Here is a 16,958-nt window from a genome sequence, read left to right as displayed (position 1 = left end):
TTCATTGGTTCAGGTTTCTTTTCATTGCTGCGACCAAAAGGTCAAACCTTGTGGGTCGTCAGATGCTTAGTGGTTGGACGTAATACACATTCGAAGTGACCTTTTCAAATAGGCCGAATTAGACAGGTTTAAGACTTGATGTGGGATGTTTGTTGTGATGATAAAAGTATAAGTATAACTTTATATGATTTTGTCTCCCTCTACGCAGACATCTTTTGTTATCGGAATTGCTTTCGACTGTGTGGACAACATGGTGGACTGGACGGACATTAATGAGGAAACCATCAGTCGTGTATCTCTGAACGGAGGAGAACCAGAGGTCATCGTTACAGGTACATCGACAGGAACCGTGATTCGACACCGAGACCAACAAGTTGGGGACATGGATCTCAACATCGCACCCCCAGAAATGTTTCCACTCAACGCTCAGCCAACCCATTGGACCCTGGATGGGACGGATGGGACCCGAACCCGCTGCACCTCAACCGCTACCCGAACCCGCTACACTTCAACCGCTGCCCAAACCCGCTGCACCTCAACCACTGCCCGCTCCTGCTGCACCTTAACCACCGCCCGCTCCCGCTGTACATCACCGTATGTTTTGTCCACACATGTTCGATGTTGTCCACATGGATGTTCAAGACCCTCCCCGATCATGAGACCGCCCGAGCCCAGACATAATCAATACATCGGTTTTCTTATCGAACGTGACACTAGTTTTAAACCCCTAAATGTCGAGCCGTGCTTGAGGTAACGCTCCCCGGGGTATGTTCAGTGACCAAGCAGCTTGCTAACGCTTGCCAAGCCAGCCGTTCCTGAACGGGTTTGAATGGAGTGCTTGCTTGAGTGCTTAAGCCGCTGTGCGAGGGCTCTCTCTCTCCAAGCTGATCGGTGATGGATCACACCCCCGGGTTGTTTCTGTTCTATTCGAGGAGGGATGAATAATAAAATTGAAGAAGTGGAGTGTTCACCGTCGTGTTAATGCAACGGAGGCACGATGGTCCAGCTGGCCAATTCATACGTTTAAATCATTTACAACGATCAGTGCACCACCGATTTTACACGGGTCTCGTGGCTAATATAGATCTCAGTAGATCTGTGGAAACATTTAACGAGTAAAACGTACAATGATAAGTTCGTACATTTTACCCGGCAGGTTGTCGAGTGACACGTTGGGGAAAAACGTGATGACGTCATCAAGAACGGAACGCGAGTCGTCATCGAATCCGTTAGGGGCGTCGTCATGGCAACGGACGCTCCCTCAACGTACTTCGTGGTAACGGATTTGGTTCGAAGAGATCGTCAGGACTTATGTAGGAGGTTTCAAAACGTGTAAGTCTTTGTTGCCTTTACCTGTACCTTCCAGGTAGTCGACTATTGCCTCAGTTTCCCCCTTCTTTATACACAATAATGAACCGAATTGGAGGAAGGCGTCGACGTCGCTCCTTATGGTACGCACCAGGGTTTCAGGGTCGGATCGGGGGTGGGGGGGGTTCACGTGCACCCGGTGAACCCCACCCTGGATCCCCCATTGGGTTTCTTTGGGGTGGGAAATCTAAATATGGGATACCAGCCAAAGTACTTGTCGCTTCGCTGACGTATTTAATCAAATGACGTCATGTTCTTCTTCATGAACATTCTGCTCTATTCACTCTGTCATTTGCCTGAAATCATCTTTCATCTACTTGCAAGTCAGGGAGACATCACCTTCATTAACCATCCTAGGTGATCCGATATGGCGTGAGTAAAAATCACCTCCACTCCGCCATGAATCTCTGTGTTGGATTCTTTGGTTTGATCCTCCATTTAAAGGTCTCTCTCTCTCTCTCTCTCTCTCTCTCTCTCTCTCTCTCTCTCTCTCTCTCTCTCTCTCTCTCTCTCTCTCTCTCTCTCTCTCTCTCTCTCTCTCTCTCTCTCTCTCTCTCTCTCTCTCTCTCTCTCTCTCTCTCTCTCTCTCTCTCTCTCTCTCTCTCTCTCTCTCTCTCTCTCTCTCTCTCTCTCTCTCTCTCTCTCTCTCTCTCTCTCTCTCTCTCTCTCTCTCTCTCTCTCTCTCTCTCTCTCTCTCTCTCTCTCTCTCTCTCTCTCTCTCTCTCTCTCTCTCTCTCTCTCTCTCTCTCTCTCTCTCTCTCTCTCTCTCTCTCTCTCTCTCTCTCTCTCTCTCTCTCTCTCTCTCTCTCTCTCTCTCTCTCTCTCTCTCTCTCTCTCTCTCTCTCTCTCTCTCTCTCTCTCTCTCTCTCTCTCTCTCTCTCTCTCTCTCTCTCTCTCCCTCTCTCTCTCCCTCCCTCTCCCTCTCCCTCTCCTCTCTCTCTTTCTTTCTCTCTCTCTCTCTCTCTCTCTCTCTCTCTCTCTCTCTCTCTCTCTCTCTCTCTCTCTCTCTCTCTCTCTCTCTCTCTCTCTCTCTCTCTCTCTCTCTCTCTCTCTCTCTCTCTCTCTCTCTCTCTCTCTCTCTCTCTCTCTCTCACCCTCTCTCTCTCTCTCTCTCTCTCTCTCTCTCTCTCTCTCTCTCTCTCTCTCTCTCTCTCTCTCTCTCTCCCTCTCCCTCTCTCTCCCTCTCTCTCCCTCTCTCTCTCTCTCTCTCTCTCTCTCTCTCTCTCCCTCTTCCTCTCCTCTCTCTCTCTCTCTCTCTCTCTCTCTCTCTCTCTCCCTCTTTCTCTCTCCTTCTCCAAAGCTCCCTCCTCTGATCTGTTGCAGAGCATCGTTGCTGCCGAAGCAGCTTCCTCACCAATGGTTATTTTGAGTGGTTTGCCATTGCTTTCCCAGCAGCAGTTGGAGCAGGAATTTGGAATTTGTTCAGGGTGCCGGCAATAGCTCGCCTACTCTTCGCGAAAGACGTACTTTTAACGTGCAGCAACCGATGCTGGCATCTGAGGTCTCCGTTTAACGTCCATCTGAGGGACGGCACACACATTGATGAATCACCCTGCCTGGGAAACACCAGGGTGAAAGTTTATATCTGGGTCTGGATTCAAACCCAGGCAAGACAGCTTGGAGGCGAGTGTGCATAACTCAAGGAGTCTTAGACATCTTGCCAGCCTGTCAAGTTGTTTATAGTTGGAGAGCGGGCTGAGCTTCAGTCTTAAATTTGCGCCCAAAAGGTTTGTTGATCTCATTGACCAGTGAAGACCATCCGAATTATAAAAAGTGATTTCTTAAGTGCGGCTTTCTTGGGGTTAAGGATTATTTGATCCTTCAATTCGACCCTTCTAGCCCTTCCAATCTAAACATCGGGCCCAAACTGCCCCTTCGGTATTTGGACACATCGTGTGAGATGTGTTTTAATTACATTTGTTAAGAAGTTTTAATCCCTGGGGTTAACGGATAAGAAAGGGCTAATTAAGGGTTCAATCTCAAATTGGCGCCCAATTTGAGACGGGCGCCCAACACCCGTTCTGATCTCATAAGATTGCTTTACCCATCCACCAACTAAATTCATCACTTAATAACGATTTTTGTCTGGGGTTTACGGATAAGAAGGGTCTTAAGGGCGCAAGGGTCTTCACATAGCCCTTGGAAAAATAATTTCATTGAGCTGACGCCCATTCATTTACATGACGGGGGTCTCTATAGATGGTTACAAAAAACACAAATTACAACCATTTAAGAAACCATAGTGCCTGGGGTTAATGAATAAGAAAGGGCTAATTAAGGGTTCAATCTCAATTTGGTGCCCAACACTCGTTCTGATCTCATAAGATTGCTTCACCCACCCACTAACTAAATTAATCACTTAAGAACGATTTTTGTCTGGGGTTTACGGATAAGAAGGGTCTTAAGGGCACAAGGGTCTTCACATAGCATCTGGAATACAAATTACAACCACATTCCGAATGCCTCGTTCCATTGCGTTGTCTTCATCGACAACCGTTTAATGAACGTAGAATACGCTCCGGAGGTGCACATATAAATTAGGATATAGATGAGAAAATATAAAATTTGTGGGACAGGGTTAAAAATTTTCACTTTTTCGAGATCCACTTCTGCAAGTACAGGCAGCATTTTCCGGAAATCCGGAAAAAAGATCAAGTGCTTGATGAGCTAAAGGTCTACAAATTCACCACGCCAATGGAGATCGACACAGTTTGCGAGAGCGATACATTTCCTGATGTCTGTCCGGCATATTATGAATATACGAACCAAACTCTTGAGGGCACTCAGGGGCCAACACCTCAGTTCTGGATGATGTGTATGTGAAGCTTGTCGAACTCCACCGTATCATTGACCGCGCATGCCGTGAAAATGACGTCGAGCTATTCACCATGGCACTCACTGAGCTGACTGATTTGTTTTTCGCCATGAACCGGCAGAACAACGCGAGATGGATGGCCAAATACCGTTTGGATCTCATGAATAGAGAAATTACCCGTCCAGGATTGACCAACATACTGAACGCTGGAGCGTTCTCGGTGAGAAGGACCAATAACGAGTCTGCACGCCTTCCAGTTGACCTCCCATTCGAGCAGACAGTCAATGCAGATGCAGCATCGAGGATGACTGGATTCACATCGGCGACAAACAACGACACTGCGCGCGTTCGTTGGCGTGTCACGAAGGGCAGTCGTGCAGCAATTGCAAGTGAGGCCTGAGCTCTGGCCGGACTGGTACATCATAGCGACACTCAAATGGAACTCAGTCCATTGAGAATCAAACGCGACAACAACGATCGTCGGTAAATCCATTCGCCATCGATACCGATGTGCCGCCAATCAATATCAGCACAGGGAAGAGTGTCCCCGTTGCCGTCAATAATTCTCTGCTCAGTGTACCGCAGGAAGGTCGCAGGATGCATGAGAAATTCGTTCGCGAATGCCTTGATGATCCGACACGCTTTGAGCGACCTATTACCCGCAACAAACTGTTGACATTAGCGAAACAGTGCGTAACCAACCGACGTGCCCACCAGAACTCAAAGGAGGCAGAACTGAAATGTACAAGTCAGTTCCTCGGAAGACTCGCCTTCATCGCGGCTAAGGACGAAGTGGACCTCGAAATCCCTCTTCACCTTTCCACTCACACCTGTGCCGCTGTCTACGTGTAAGCGCGATGGTTCAATTGTGCGCACAGCGAAGAGCGCCCTTTTCGACAAGCTGGAGAAAGCAGGACCTGATCACGGCCATCCGACTGATGTGAAGGTCCATCTGATAGATGGAAATGTTCTCCTTCGCTGCCTACCACCAAACCTACCCCCGACTTACGGTGGTCTGTCACGGGGTATCCTCGTTGCGGCCTTATCCCACCAGTCAAAACGTATAGACATAGCGTTTGACACTTACGAGGAACCTTCTATTGAGGACTGCGAACGAAAAAGACGAGGAGCCAAAGAGCAACATTACGTTATCAGTGGCCCGGACCAGATAAGACCGAAGAACATTGAGAAAGTTCTGAAATCGAGTTCCTTCAAGAGAGGTCTACCGGAATTCATGATGGATGACCGGGCTGGGGAGCAGTACCGACACATTCTGGAAGGAAGGATCGTTTTCCTCGGTGTCAACGGTAAATGTGCCAAGTATTCTGTTGTGAACGGTGGAGTGCAGAAAGAATGAATTCAAGATCTGTTCTGTAATCACCCAGAGGCAGACACGAACGAGATTGTGCTTCCATTTGACAGTGGCTGACCTTGATTGTCAAGATGGCGACATTGTAGTACGTGTCTCGGACACCGACACACTGGTGATTCTCCTTCACCATGTTCATCGATTTACATGTACAATTTGGATGGAAGTTGGGACGTCCGGTAAGGATAATCGACGCTACGTGAACGTTACTAATGGAGCAGCGCGAATCGGTCCGGATGTGTGCGCAGCTCTGCCTGTCCTGCATGCATTCACGGGATGTGACCACACATCAGCATTCGCAAGGAAAGGGAAGAAACGGCCGTATGATATAACGTGTGCCCACGACAAGTTCATTCGGGGTTTTTCATCCCTCATCTACAAAGAGCCGGACGATGAAATGTTTGCCTCATGTACGGTGCGAAAAAGACCACGACGCTGAACAACTACCGATTCGATGTTGTCAATCGCACGTATAACCGCAAATCGAATTCCATGCGACCGTTCGACAAACTGAAGAGCATCCAAGGCAGTAGCATCCCACCTTGCTCAGCTTAGTTGCGGCCACATTGTTTAAGGACTGGTTTTGTGGCTCCAATGTGGGGCAGTTCCCACCTGGCTGCCATACCGAACTCTGCAACTGCGGGATGGGAAATCGTTGATGGTCACTATCGAGTCATCTGGTTTGGTGGACATCAACTGCCCCAGGTGCTTGTTCCAGAAATACCAGTTGAAATGGACGTTGACGGTGATCCGTCAAGAACGGATGATCTGATGATCGATTCATCATCTGAAGGTGAAGCAAGAAGTGATGATGATGATGATGATGACGATGATGATCAATGATCATGATCGTGATAAATCTGAAGGGTGAATGAGCCAAAATACCTAAAATGTCAAGCCTGTTTCGGTGGGCCGAGATCCTCAAAGTTATTTTTACTTTGTAATGGTCAGTAATTTTTATTCGTTAAAGTCTCTGATATGTAGCGCGTTTAGTTTTTGATAACCTATCATATTGTTCGTATAGCTGGCTCTGATTCAGAGAACAGTTCAGAAGTGGAGTCGAGACTCGCATCTGGAGTTTGTTAAAAAAAAAAATGCATCTGTTCGTGTACCAGATGTAGACCCATCTTCCAGCACATTCGACAGATTTCTTGTATCATTCTGTGTTTACGGCATTGTCATGTCATCTCCCTCTGACTGTCAGCACAGGGACGATATTTTGTGGTAACCTAATAAAACTCATCATGACAGTGACAGTGCCTCGTATCGTCATCCTCTTCACTTTCAATTTCCTTATGCGATGTTCATTTTTCGACCCCCAATGTGTTGAATTGTCCCCCGGTTATCACAACATGGCCGGTCAGTGGATACCAAATCGATTTCACTGAGAATGTTGTGTGTTCATCTTGCCTTGAAATCACTTGCGTTTGATGATCATCGTGCTACATATATTACAATATTACACATTAGAATCAACATGGACCACACCCGCGTCATCGCTTTTTTTTTCATTATCTCAATGTGCCCTCTGCCTCTCGTGTTTCCTTCTCCGGCTATGTGAAGACCCTTGCGCCCTTAAGACCCTTCTTATCCGTAAACCCCAGACAAAAATCGTTCTTAAGTGATGAATTTAGTTAGTGGGTGGGTGAAGCAATCTTATGAGATCAGAACGAGTGTTGGGCGCCAATTTGAGATTGAACTCTTAATGAACCCTTAATTAGCCCTTTCTTATCCGTTAACCCCAGGGATTAAAACTTCTTAACAAATGTAATTAAAACACATCTCACACGATGTGTCCAAATACCGAAGGGGCAGTTTGGGCCCGATGTTTAGATTGGAAGGGCTAGAAGGGTCGAATTGAAGGATCAAATAATCCTTAACCCCAAGAAAGCCGCACTTAAGAAATCACTTTTTATAAATCGGATGGTCTTCACTGGTCAATGAGATCAACAATCCTTTTGGGCACAAATTTGAGAATGAAGCTCAGCCCGCTCTCCAACTATTAAACTTCCTTTACAGAACAAGATGATTTGTAATACCCGTTACCACCGAGTGGTGCTATACGATGGTGGTTGCTAGGATGCAGTGCCCACGTCATCAACATGGCCGACATGAGCTTCCCTCACTATTTGTAGATCTGTGAAATGTCATTTTCACATCTTCACAAGGGGTTGACTTGTAAGCTGGATTTTTTTTTTCAGTGTATTAACATTAAACAGTGTATTCATATTTTCACACGTAATATGCTCAACACATTCTTCAAAGCTGCAAAAGTTTGCTTTTGTAAATCAATATTGGTGGCAAGCATAGATTTTCGTAGATCTAGAGAAGCATTTAACCAGTAAAATGGACTATGATAAGATTGGAGTAGGTTTTTGAGTGATACAATGGGGGGGGAAAAAGTGATGATATAATCTGGCTTCGTGATAACAAGAAGAACAACAACAACAGATTAAATAAATAAATGACAACGTGATCTGTGTGTGCTGGATCGCGATTGTGGTTTTCATTCCAACAAATGTATGCAATACAATTGCTCGTTGAGTCTGCTCTGCAATTCCTGTTCAACAGGACCAGGAGAAACCAACGGCGTGGAGATGTACGTGGACTGCAGGAAGACCCTGAAGGTTTGTCCACGCAGACGTCTGTTTTCGAGCTGTCTCAGCTCGTGGCCCAAGTTTTGGACATGAGCTCCCAGTATGGGGGATTCTATTCCATCGCGTACACCATGTACAACCTGGTGGGTCCACCGAACATATATCCCCTCGCCGGGGACTTCTCGCACTCGGCCGTGCCGAGAACATACGGAACGTGGTGGGACCACTTGTCCCGATGGACTCCCGGACGTTGTCCCAAGAATCCCGAGTGGTTTCAAAGCCGGGATTTCGTCGAGTTACTTTTTACCGAGCCCGTCTTCCCCACCGGGGTCTCGATCTTGGAGACGTACCACCCTGGGTATGTGGTTCGGATTCTGGCCAGGTCCTGGAATGAAGATGAAGACGTTGATGTGTACAGGTACCAGTGACCCTTTTGGTTTATATCTCAAATTAATCTGAAAGTCTTCATGCTCGTGAGTCCAAAATTATCGTTTGCTTTGAGAGTATGGTATGCCTCTCACGGGTCTGACATGACTATAACGGGATTTCAATAACATCTTCGTTATTGAAATTCACTAGTTACCTGGTTTTAAAAAAAACAAACATTTGATCTCCAGGTGGTGGACAAAATAATGGAAACACCTTGTAAATGGACACCAAGATGTTGAAAGCATCGGCTTCCACACGCAGGTGTGGCCCATGTGTTAATTCAGTAACTAACATCCCAGCATGCATTGGATCATGTCTAAAGTGTTGCACACACCTGGTTGCCCATAATTATGGCGAGCATGGCTGCAAGAGAAAAAAAACCTCAGTGATGAGTTTATCCCCCTTTTTAGTAGCTTGTTATCCTTATGTTTATTCTACACGCTCGCTTTATTTCCCCCCTATCTCATCTATTTGTTCACCTTTTACTTTTTGTCCTGTTCGTCCTGTGTTTTTGTTCGTCTTTCCCTTACTGCTTTTCCCCGTCTTCCTCTTGTCATAATCCCTGCATCCAATTCTCTCCTTGCCATAATATTCCTACGGATGGTTTTTAATATCCCTATGAGGTTCTTCGTCATCATTCCCGAGGCTCCAACTATCACTGGTACAACTTTGGCATTCTTCAGGTTCCAGGATCTTTTCACTTCATTCTTGAGGTCTTGGGATTTGGTCATTTTCTTGATTTCTGCATTGTTTACTCCAAAATCAATGGTATTAACACCTCACCGAGCCTTTCCTTCTTCTGTCTTTTTTTGTACTTAAGTATGATATGCGGTCGCAATGCTTTGCTTTCGATGTTCACGCTCGATGGGATCATTAGGTCGTACGTGAGCGGTACTTCCATGTTTCAGTCCATGCTTTTGGTTAACTAGTGCGGGCCTGTAGGTGCGTAAACGACGACTGGATTGGGGCATTTTTTCACCCCCCCCTCACCCCCCCTTCTCTCGCCCCCTCCTCTCCCCCTCTCTCGTGCCAGTACCCTCTCTCGTGGGTGAGGCGTGCCAGTATGTGCAGCTTCGTTCCTTCACTCTCGTAAACGACGACTGGATTGGGGCATTTTGGGCCCTCCTCTCTCCCCTGCTCTCTCCCCCTCTCTTGAATTGTGACTCCCCCTCTCTCCCTCCCCTCTTCTCTCCCCCCCCTCTTTCCCCCCTCCTCTCTCCACCCTCCTCTCTCATCCCTCTCTCTAAATGTATTCACAAAAAACAAATAAATAAACATTAATTGTGACGTCATTCGTGACGTCATAGCACTGTGTCCTGTCATTGGTTTGGTAAATAAATGGCCATAACTTGGGCACCGCTTGTCTGATTAATATCAAACCTTGAAAGGGTACATACTCAGGTCCCCAGCGTCGATTGTGACGTCATACCAAACGAAGAAGAAGAATTGTGACGTCAATCGTGGAAAAATAAATAAATAAACATTAATTATGACGTCATTCGTGATGTCATAGCACCGTGTCTTGTCATTGGTCGACAGATAAATGGCCGCAACTTGGGAACCGCTCATCCGATTGATATCAAACCTTGAAAAGGCACATCTGCGGGATGTTTCAATCAGATCGGATTGGCGGTCGTCGAGAAACGGTGGTCGCATACAGACAGACAGACACACAGAGATTGCTGGAATTATAGATAGATGTTCCCACAAATTTTCTGGAACTGGGATTTCAAAGTTGTTTTCAAATGTGCCAGTGGATCACTTTACAAACTCTGTTGGGTTGTCGTGTGTACAGCTGTTCTGACATGAGATTATTTTTTACTTCTGTTTGGTCATTAAGCATAACTTATTACTCTTTACGATACTAACACCACCTCACCTATCTATCTCGACTTGAGCCACACCCTAATACACAATGTCTACTTCATAGTAGAATCAAAAGGACACTCAAATGGTTTACTTTGATGATGTATGATGCAGGTGGCGGACGCTGTGGTCCGGCCCTGCGGAAACAAATCTTCCACCGAACATCTCTTACGAGTTTTCCCCACCGATACAACCACCGGGTTTTGCGACGAAGGTCCTCCGTCTGGAGTTCAATTGCTCCCTGAGCGCTTACTACATGGAACTGGACGCTGTTCTTCTGTACGGTATCCCGGTGAATATGATTCATCTAAACACGAGCAAGAGTGAAGATCCTGCTGAGTCAGAAAGACTTCAGAAGAAACTAAACAGGATGGAAAGGAGGAGGAGACGAGATCTGGTTAAACAGATGGAGGAAGAAAGGAGGGCAAATTTGGAGGAAGAGAAGCTTTCCCCCTTCACAAAAAATGGATATTTCGACCTTTTACCTTTCGAGGTGAGTATGTGAACCCCTCCTCGTCATCTTTTCTTCTTCTTTTAAAACTTGGTTTTCCAGATCACATCATCTCATTGTTTGGCTTCAGAATGGTTTCAGACGATGGCGTCAACATTGAAATGGCTGTCCAAGTCTGTTTGTGTTTGGAAGTCCTTGATGGCTTCACTAGTGGTTACCTGGGTTGTTTTAATGGTTACTGGTTTATCATTTGATGGACATCCTTGACTATCTGGACAGTGACAGTTGGTCAGGTTGATGCACTGATAATTGAATCGATGGGTTTTTTTTTGCTGCCTTTATTATTGAACAGATTATTGAACTTATTTTGTCTCACCTGACACTCCCTGAGCTGTGCTGCCTCGCTCAATGCAGCCGTACCATGCACAAATGCTGCTACAACCCTTCCATGTACAAACACCTGGACCTCAAGCCTTTCTGGCCATCTCTCTGCGAGGAGGACCTTCTAGCTTTGAAGCCTCGTCTCACCCATGCACGCTCGCTCGGTCTCTCATGGACTGGAAACGATGGAAGATTCACTCCTACGGTCCTTGAAAAGTGAGTAACTGAATGCAAAGTTAGTAATCATCTCATCTTCTCTTTCATTCTGATCAGTTTCCTCTCCTGTCTCATCTCTTTACACTTCTCCGATCACCACCAAACTTAGTCGACATAATTACCAGTTACAATTCTGCTTACAGGATATAAATTTACTTACCACTCTTCAGTTTATGCAGGTTGACCCCATCAAAAGTCGAGTTTTCTCAAAGCGTTTACCATGCTGAAGTCACGGAATTCCGGTGCTGGACGCCATTGCGTCACGGAATTGTTACCGCTACTGTTTTTATTTAATTTAATTTATTTTTGTAATGGCCCTTCTGTCCTTTCAAATCCTGTACCATGTCCTCAGCAGTCACTGACAGGTGGCTCTTCCGACGTCATTATGTTATTGGGTGGTTGTAGTTGTGCAGTCCTCACGTCCCATCACGTACCATCCCATCACCATTCCTTTGCGGTTATAGTTCCCTGTCAAAGTGGACATCTCTCTGGCTATTATCAGAGAACCACCTCACCGCCGTCGAGTCTGGCATTTCACTCAAGCCGACTGGCAGGGTCTCCGAGCAGCCATCAAACTTATAGACTGTCTCCTATCGCTACTTTCTCCAACATCAACTCATCCTGGGAATTCTTTCAAGGAAACTTGCTCTCCCTCATGCACAGATTTATCCCCTCTCGTCTTCAGTTGTCCTACCCTTCCTCCCGCCCTTGGTTTACTGAAGCTTGTGGCGAGGCAGTTGTCCTGAAACAACTTGCCTTTGCCTCATGGAAAGCAAACCCAACTGAGGGCAATCTCAGTTCCTTCCATAAAGCTCGGAACAAGTGTGTATCTACCCTCAGGAGAGCCAGAAAACAACATCTTTCTCATCTCAAGTCTGAACTCTCAAACCTCTCTCCCTCCTCAAAATCCTGGTGGCATCGAATCAAATCTGTTTCTGGTGTATGTTCCCCCTCTACCCTTCCACCGATCTCCTAATGTCTCTGTTCCCCACTGTTTTGTCCTTCCCACTCCCGCCCCTCTTTTCTCATGCCCCCTTGATGTGCGTTGTGTGTTAGCTCTCACACGAGCCTCGACAAGGTATACAAAAATTTTTTTAAAGTTATTAATTAATAAGATTATTATTTATCACGTTATTAATATGCTTGGTCACCTGATCAACATCGGGTTATTTGGACTTCAGTAAACCATCAAGAAGTTCGATTTTTAAAGCTTCAGCAAAAAAATTAATAAATCAACCCGAGAGTGCAGCACGGCAGTGATGGGCCAAATGGCCTCGTTTCCTTCTTTGAGTTTAGTTCCTTAATTTCCAGACGTACAAACACACACACATACACACACACACACACACACACACACACACACATGCCTACAGAAAATATCAATGTAGGGGAAGGGGGAGGGTACTACCCATGACCTGAACCTGGGAACCCCCAGCAAGTTTGAAAAATTTCGTGGGGATTGCCCCAACTGGTTCTTTTTCCCCCATGATTTTCAGGCCGACACAAACATACGTACAGAGAATTTACTTGGGGGAGGATTTGGGTGGAGGTTGTTCCCTTGACCTGACACTGGGAAACACCAGCAAGTTTGTTGAAGTTGGTTGGGATTGGCCCATCCGGTTCTTTTTGTGTGGGTGATTCCATACGTGTCGTGCGGGACATCCAGCCAATACCTTGCAGCCTGGTTGGCAAACAAGCAGGCAAACAAGAACTGACGTGTGACCATTACAAGGGAACCTCGCTCAATGACCAACCACACTGAATCATCACGTTTGAGATGAAATTTGCAAATAAGTGGGGTGTCGTTCGAGACACTGAGATGACACTTTTCTTGTCAACAAGTTCAGCTGAAAATCTCTTGAGTTGACCTTGGAAAAATTATTTGAACAAACTTTAAAATGTTGCCGAGAGTCTTAAAATTAGTCAGATACTCGTCTCATTAAAAAAAAAACCTCGTTTTGTTTACCTCGTAAACAAGATTTATTAATTGAAGGAAGTGCCTGACTGCACATCTGTGACCAACATCGAAGTTTGAACCTGAACAATGCTCTAATCAGTCGTGTTGTTTGAAGATTATCACAAGACACATCAAAGAGTGTGGAAATGTTTCATTCAGCACTTGTTGATGTCTTCAAAACATCATAACTTAAACAAAAAACTGAAATGGTGTCGTACGGGACAAAATACTGTTACGGATTTGGAAACCTTGTGCACACAAACAGCCAGAGTCCCTAAGCTTAGTTATTTCGATAAGTTTGTGTTTTCAGTTAGAATCCCCCCTTTGTCTAATGGGAATGACGTGTGCACTACGAATTATTGTATAGTCAGGTTTATGACATCCTCATCAACAACAACAACTACTACGACATCCACTACAACAACGCTACCGTCCCACACTCGACCGGTCGCCATTGCGTACGTGTTTTTGGCTGAAGGCGTGGGCGGAGCATCCAACGCTTCAGATCGAGGCTCCGTCCTGAGGAAGGGCATGGACCGTTTCCTCCAGCCAATGAGCGAAGGGCGAGCATGACACGCATGCCCCAGCCAATCGGGAGGTGACCACGAGTCATTCGACAACCCCTCGTCCAATCAGGAGGCGAGTGACGAGGAGAAGAGACCCCTCCCACCTCAGAAGGGTAGAGTGGTTGTCTGGACGAGTGTTGGGCAGTCAAGGGTGCGTTCTCCAGGATCGTGGCGGTCTGCGGTCTTTGTGGCAATTGCGGCTTGGTCTGGGTTGTGGGTTCGAGTCCCACCATGGTGGTTTGCGTTGGAGCGCTCGAGCTGGGATCCCTGTTCCCGTCACGGACTCCGAGCTCCACAAGTGCGGGTCCGGTGAAACCTCACGAGGTGGGGAGGTACCTGAATAGGCCCCTGCCTTCAGCTCGCCTTCCCTCCGAGCTGAAAGGCTGAAATAAAGACCCGACGGGGCCCAGTTCGTGTGTGTGTGTGTGTGTGTGTGTGTGTGTGTGTGTGTGTGTGTGTGTGTGTGTGTGTGTGTGTGTGTGTGTGACGCCAATCTGATAAGTAGAATTGTGTAAGTGCTTTCCTTTGCTTGTCCATTGACTGCCTTTTATTCATATCATGATAACTCTGCTCTGTGTTCCCTTCCCCGATTATTCTTTGTAAAATAAACACATGTTAAATGTCCCAGCTCGTTTTCTGTGCTCTCCTCCATTGGCCGAGCAAGGTGCGTATTGTGAATTAGTAAGGCCGTTCGTGCCGAAGCTGTTCATTTGGTCCGGCGCGGCTTTGGTAACTCCCGCTCGGTTACGCCGGATCCGAGTCGGTGATAGCGACTCGATTCGGACAAAGTCGGCCGAGGGTGTGGTTTTCCCCGGTAGTTGGACGACGTGGGTATTGAGGTATATTGAAATTAGGCAATTAACCTTACCCCACGCCGTCAAAATATTGGCGACCACGGTCCGCTAAGGGACCCGTTACCTTTGGAGCTATCCAAGGGTTACGACCTAAATTCCGAGTGTTCGGTGGTAGACGACTCCACTGCTCCACCTAGTAGTCGTTTATCGCCACCGAACCCCGGCCCACAACAATGTGTCGTACGGGACAACCTCAACGTAAAGTTAAAGATAATCTGAATTTGCTCTTGGACTTGCTCTTGTCGTCTTGAATTCTAATTGCGTACCAATCCTGTGAGCTACACCTGTCATACCTGCTGCTTTCTCGCGTGGTGGATGAGGAAGATCATATTGAACTCTTGAAACGGCTTTATCCTTTATCCCCCAGATAACACGTGGGGGGGGGGAGGGGCAGCTTTCATCCTTGCAGAAGCTAAAACGCCCTGCATTGTCCCAAATGTGTGTCGATGTAAGTTGTTTTTTTAAGTTTGTCTTGTCTCTCACTGCTTTGTTCAAAACACGATCCCAATGTCTTCCTGCGATACTTTTTCAGTTTTCTGGGTGAGTGGTCTGAGCACCTATTGCACCTGGAGCTGGAAAACTGCCATTGGATCACAAAGAAATCCTTGGAATCTGTAATCAAGCACTGCCCAAACCTTCGTGACCTGGACCTGTCGTCATGTGACCGACTACTATCCAGAGAATTCAGGCAGCTCTCGTCCTTGCAGAGGCTACAACGCCTCGTCCTGTACCGAACGCAGATCGATGTAAGCTCTTTACGTAGTTTATGTTTGTTTTACTCTCTCACAGCTTTGTCGTTAATAAAACCATTGGAAGTAAATCTTGATTTTTTTTTTATGGCAATGTGAAATTGAGAACCCCTTCCTTTCCCCCCTAGGCAAGTGGATTGAAAGTCTAACGCAGACGGAATGAGAAATGTGAAACCGAAATTAAATACAAGGAACATATGAAGCGGGAATTTCGTACATTTCCCGTTGCTTAAATATCCCATTGAACTTGCTTCCATGGATAGCTCTTTGCAATGTCCATAAGACTGCAAAAGAGATTGCCAGTTTCACGTCACCTCCATGATGCATTACTCACCCCCCCCCCCCCGCTGGCACGGTGGTCACAATGGATTTTAGATCCTCTGACTGGTTCTTAGATCTTTAAATGACACGAAGCGTTGAATTCTGGAATAAGCTAACGAAGTGTCTTTCTCTCTCATTGTGCTCCGTGGATGGGAAGGGGAATATTGTTGTGGGCCGGGTATCGGCGGCGAGCACGACCGCTAGATGGAGCAGTAGAGTCGGCTCCACCGAACACCCGGAATCTAGATCGTACCTTTCCGATAACTCCGAAGGTACGGGTCCCTTACAGGACCGTGAATCGTTAATAATTCAGCCGCGTGGGACAGGGTTATTTACCAAACTTCAAAATACCTAGAGGCCAACGTGGCGAGCTCCCGAGGAATTCACACCCTCGACGGAGCTCGAAGGGACGAGCCGTTGCCGAGACGACCCGTGCGTAACCCGAGCGGATGGTTACCGAGGTCCCGTCGGTCCAATTGCACAATTACAGCAGCAATGAGGCCTCCTAGTTCCCGTTCACAGCATGGCAAACCAATGATAGAAACACAAAACGAGCTGAAACATTCAACAAAATGGATATTTATTTACAATCGGGGGAAGGGAACACACGAAGAGCAGGGTGAAACCGACGATAAGAAATGAAATGCAAATAATGTACAAGGCACTTAAACAATTGCTACTTATAGACTAGACCCACAGACACACACGCACACACCCAAAATAAATGATGGCCGCAGCCTTTATTCGGCCCTTCAGCTCAGGAAGGAAGGTGAGCCGAAGGGGAGAACCTGTCTCGCATCTCTCCACCTCGTGCGGTTTTCGATGATCCGGTTTGGCGGGACTCGAACCCGCAACACAATGCAATGATGGATGCCAGCCGCCGCGAAGGTGGATCAGACAGAACGCCGGCAGGCCAGACGAGACGACCAGGCAACGAGGTTGACAAGGCGACCAGGCGACACGACCTTCTTCAGGCGACCAGGCGACGCGACCTCCACTAAGCGACCAGGTGACGCGAC

General features: G+C 46.8%; 1 protein-coding gene across 5 annotated transcripts in view; it reads left to right on the top strand.

The window, feature by feature from the left end:
- The first annotated feature begins 1,134 nt into the window (after positions 1 to 1,134).
- The window catches only part of LOC147007460 (F-box/LRR-repeat protein 4-like), a 47,508-nt gene continuing 31,684 nt past the window's right edge, over positions 1,135 to 16,958 (top strand). The window contains exons 1-5 of one of the 5 annotated variants that reach the window (XM_085867103.1): positions 1,135 to 1,332; positions 8,124 to 8,567; positions 10,559 to 10,937; positions 11,287 to 11,492; positions 15,402 to 15,615. In XM_085867103.1, coding sequence (XP_085723229.1) covers positions 1,244 to 1,332; positions 8,124 to 8,567; positions 10,559 to 10,937; positions 11,287 to 11,492; positions 15,402 to 15,615 — 1,332 coding nt within the window. In that variant the 5' untranslated portion in view covers positions 1,135 to 1,243. Of the gene's footprint in view, positions 1,452 to 1,485; positions 1,741 to 8,123; positions 8,568 to 10,558; positions 10,938 to 11,247; positions 11,493 to 15,401; positions 15,616 to 16,958 lie in introns of those variants that run through there. The other 4 variants (XM_085867104.1, XM_085867102.1, XM_085867105.1 and 1 more) reach the window with 4 other exon arrangements.

The sequence above is a fragment of the Eptatretus burgeri genome, unplaced genomic scaffold (genome assembly GCF_056783735.1).
Source record: "Eptatretus burgeri isolate ZD-2024b unplaced genomic scaffold, Ebu_testis_v1 Ebu_testis_scaffold_156, whole genome shotgun sequence".
NCBI classification, from domain to species: Eukaryota; Metazoa; Chordata; class Myxini; order Myxiniformes; family Myxinidae; genus Eptatretus; species Eptatretus burgeri.
The sequence above is the reverse complement of the archived record's forward strand: the minus strand, read 5'-3'. Positions and strand labels throughout refer to the sequence as shown.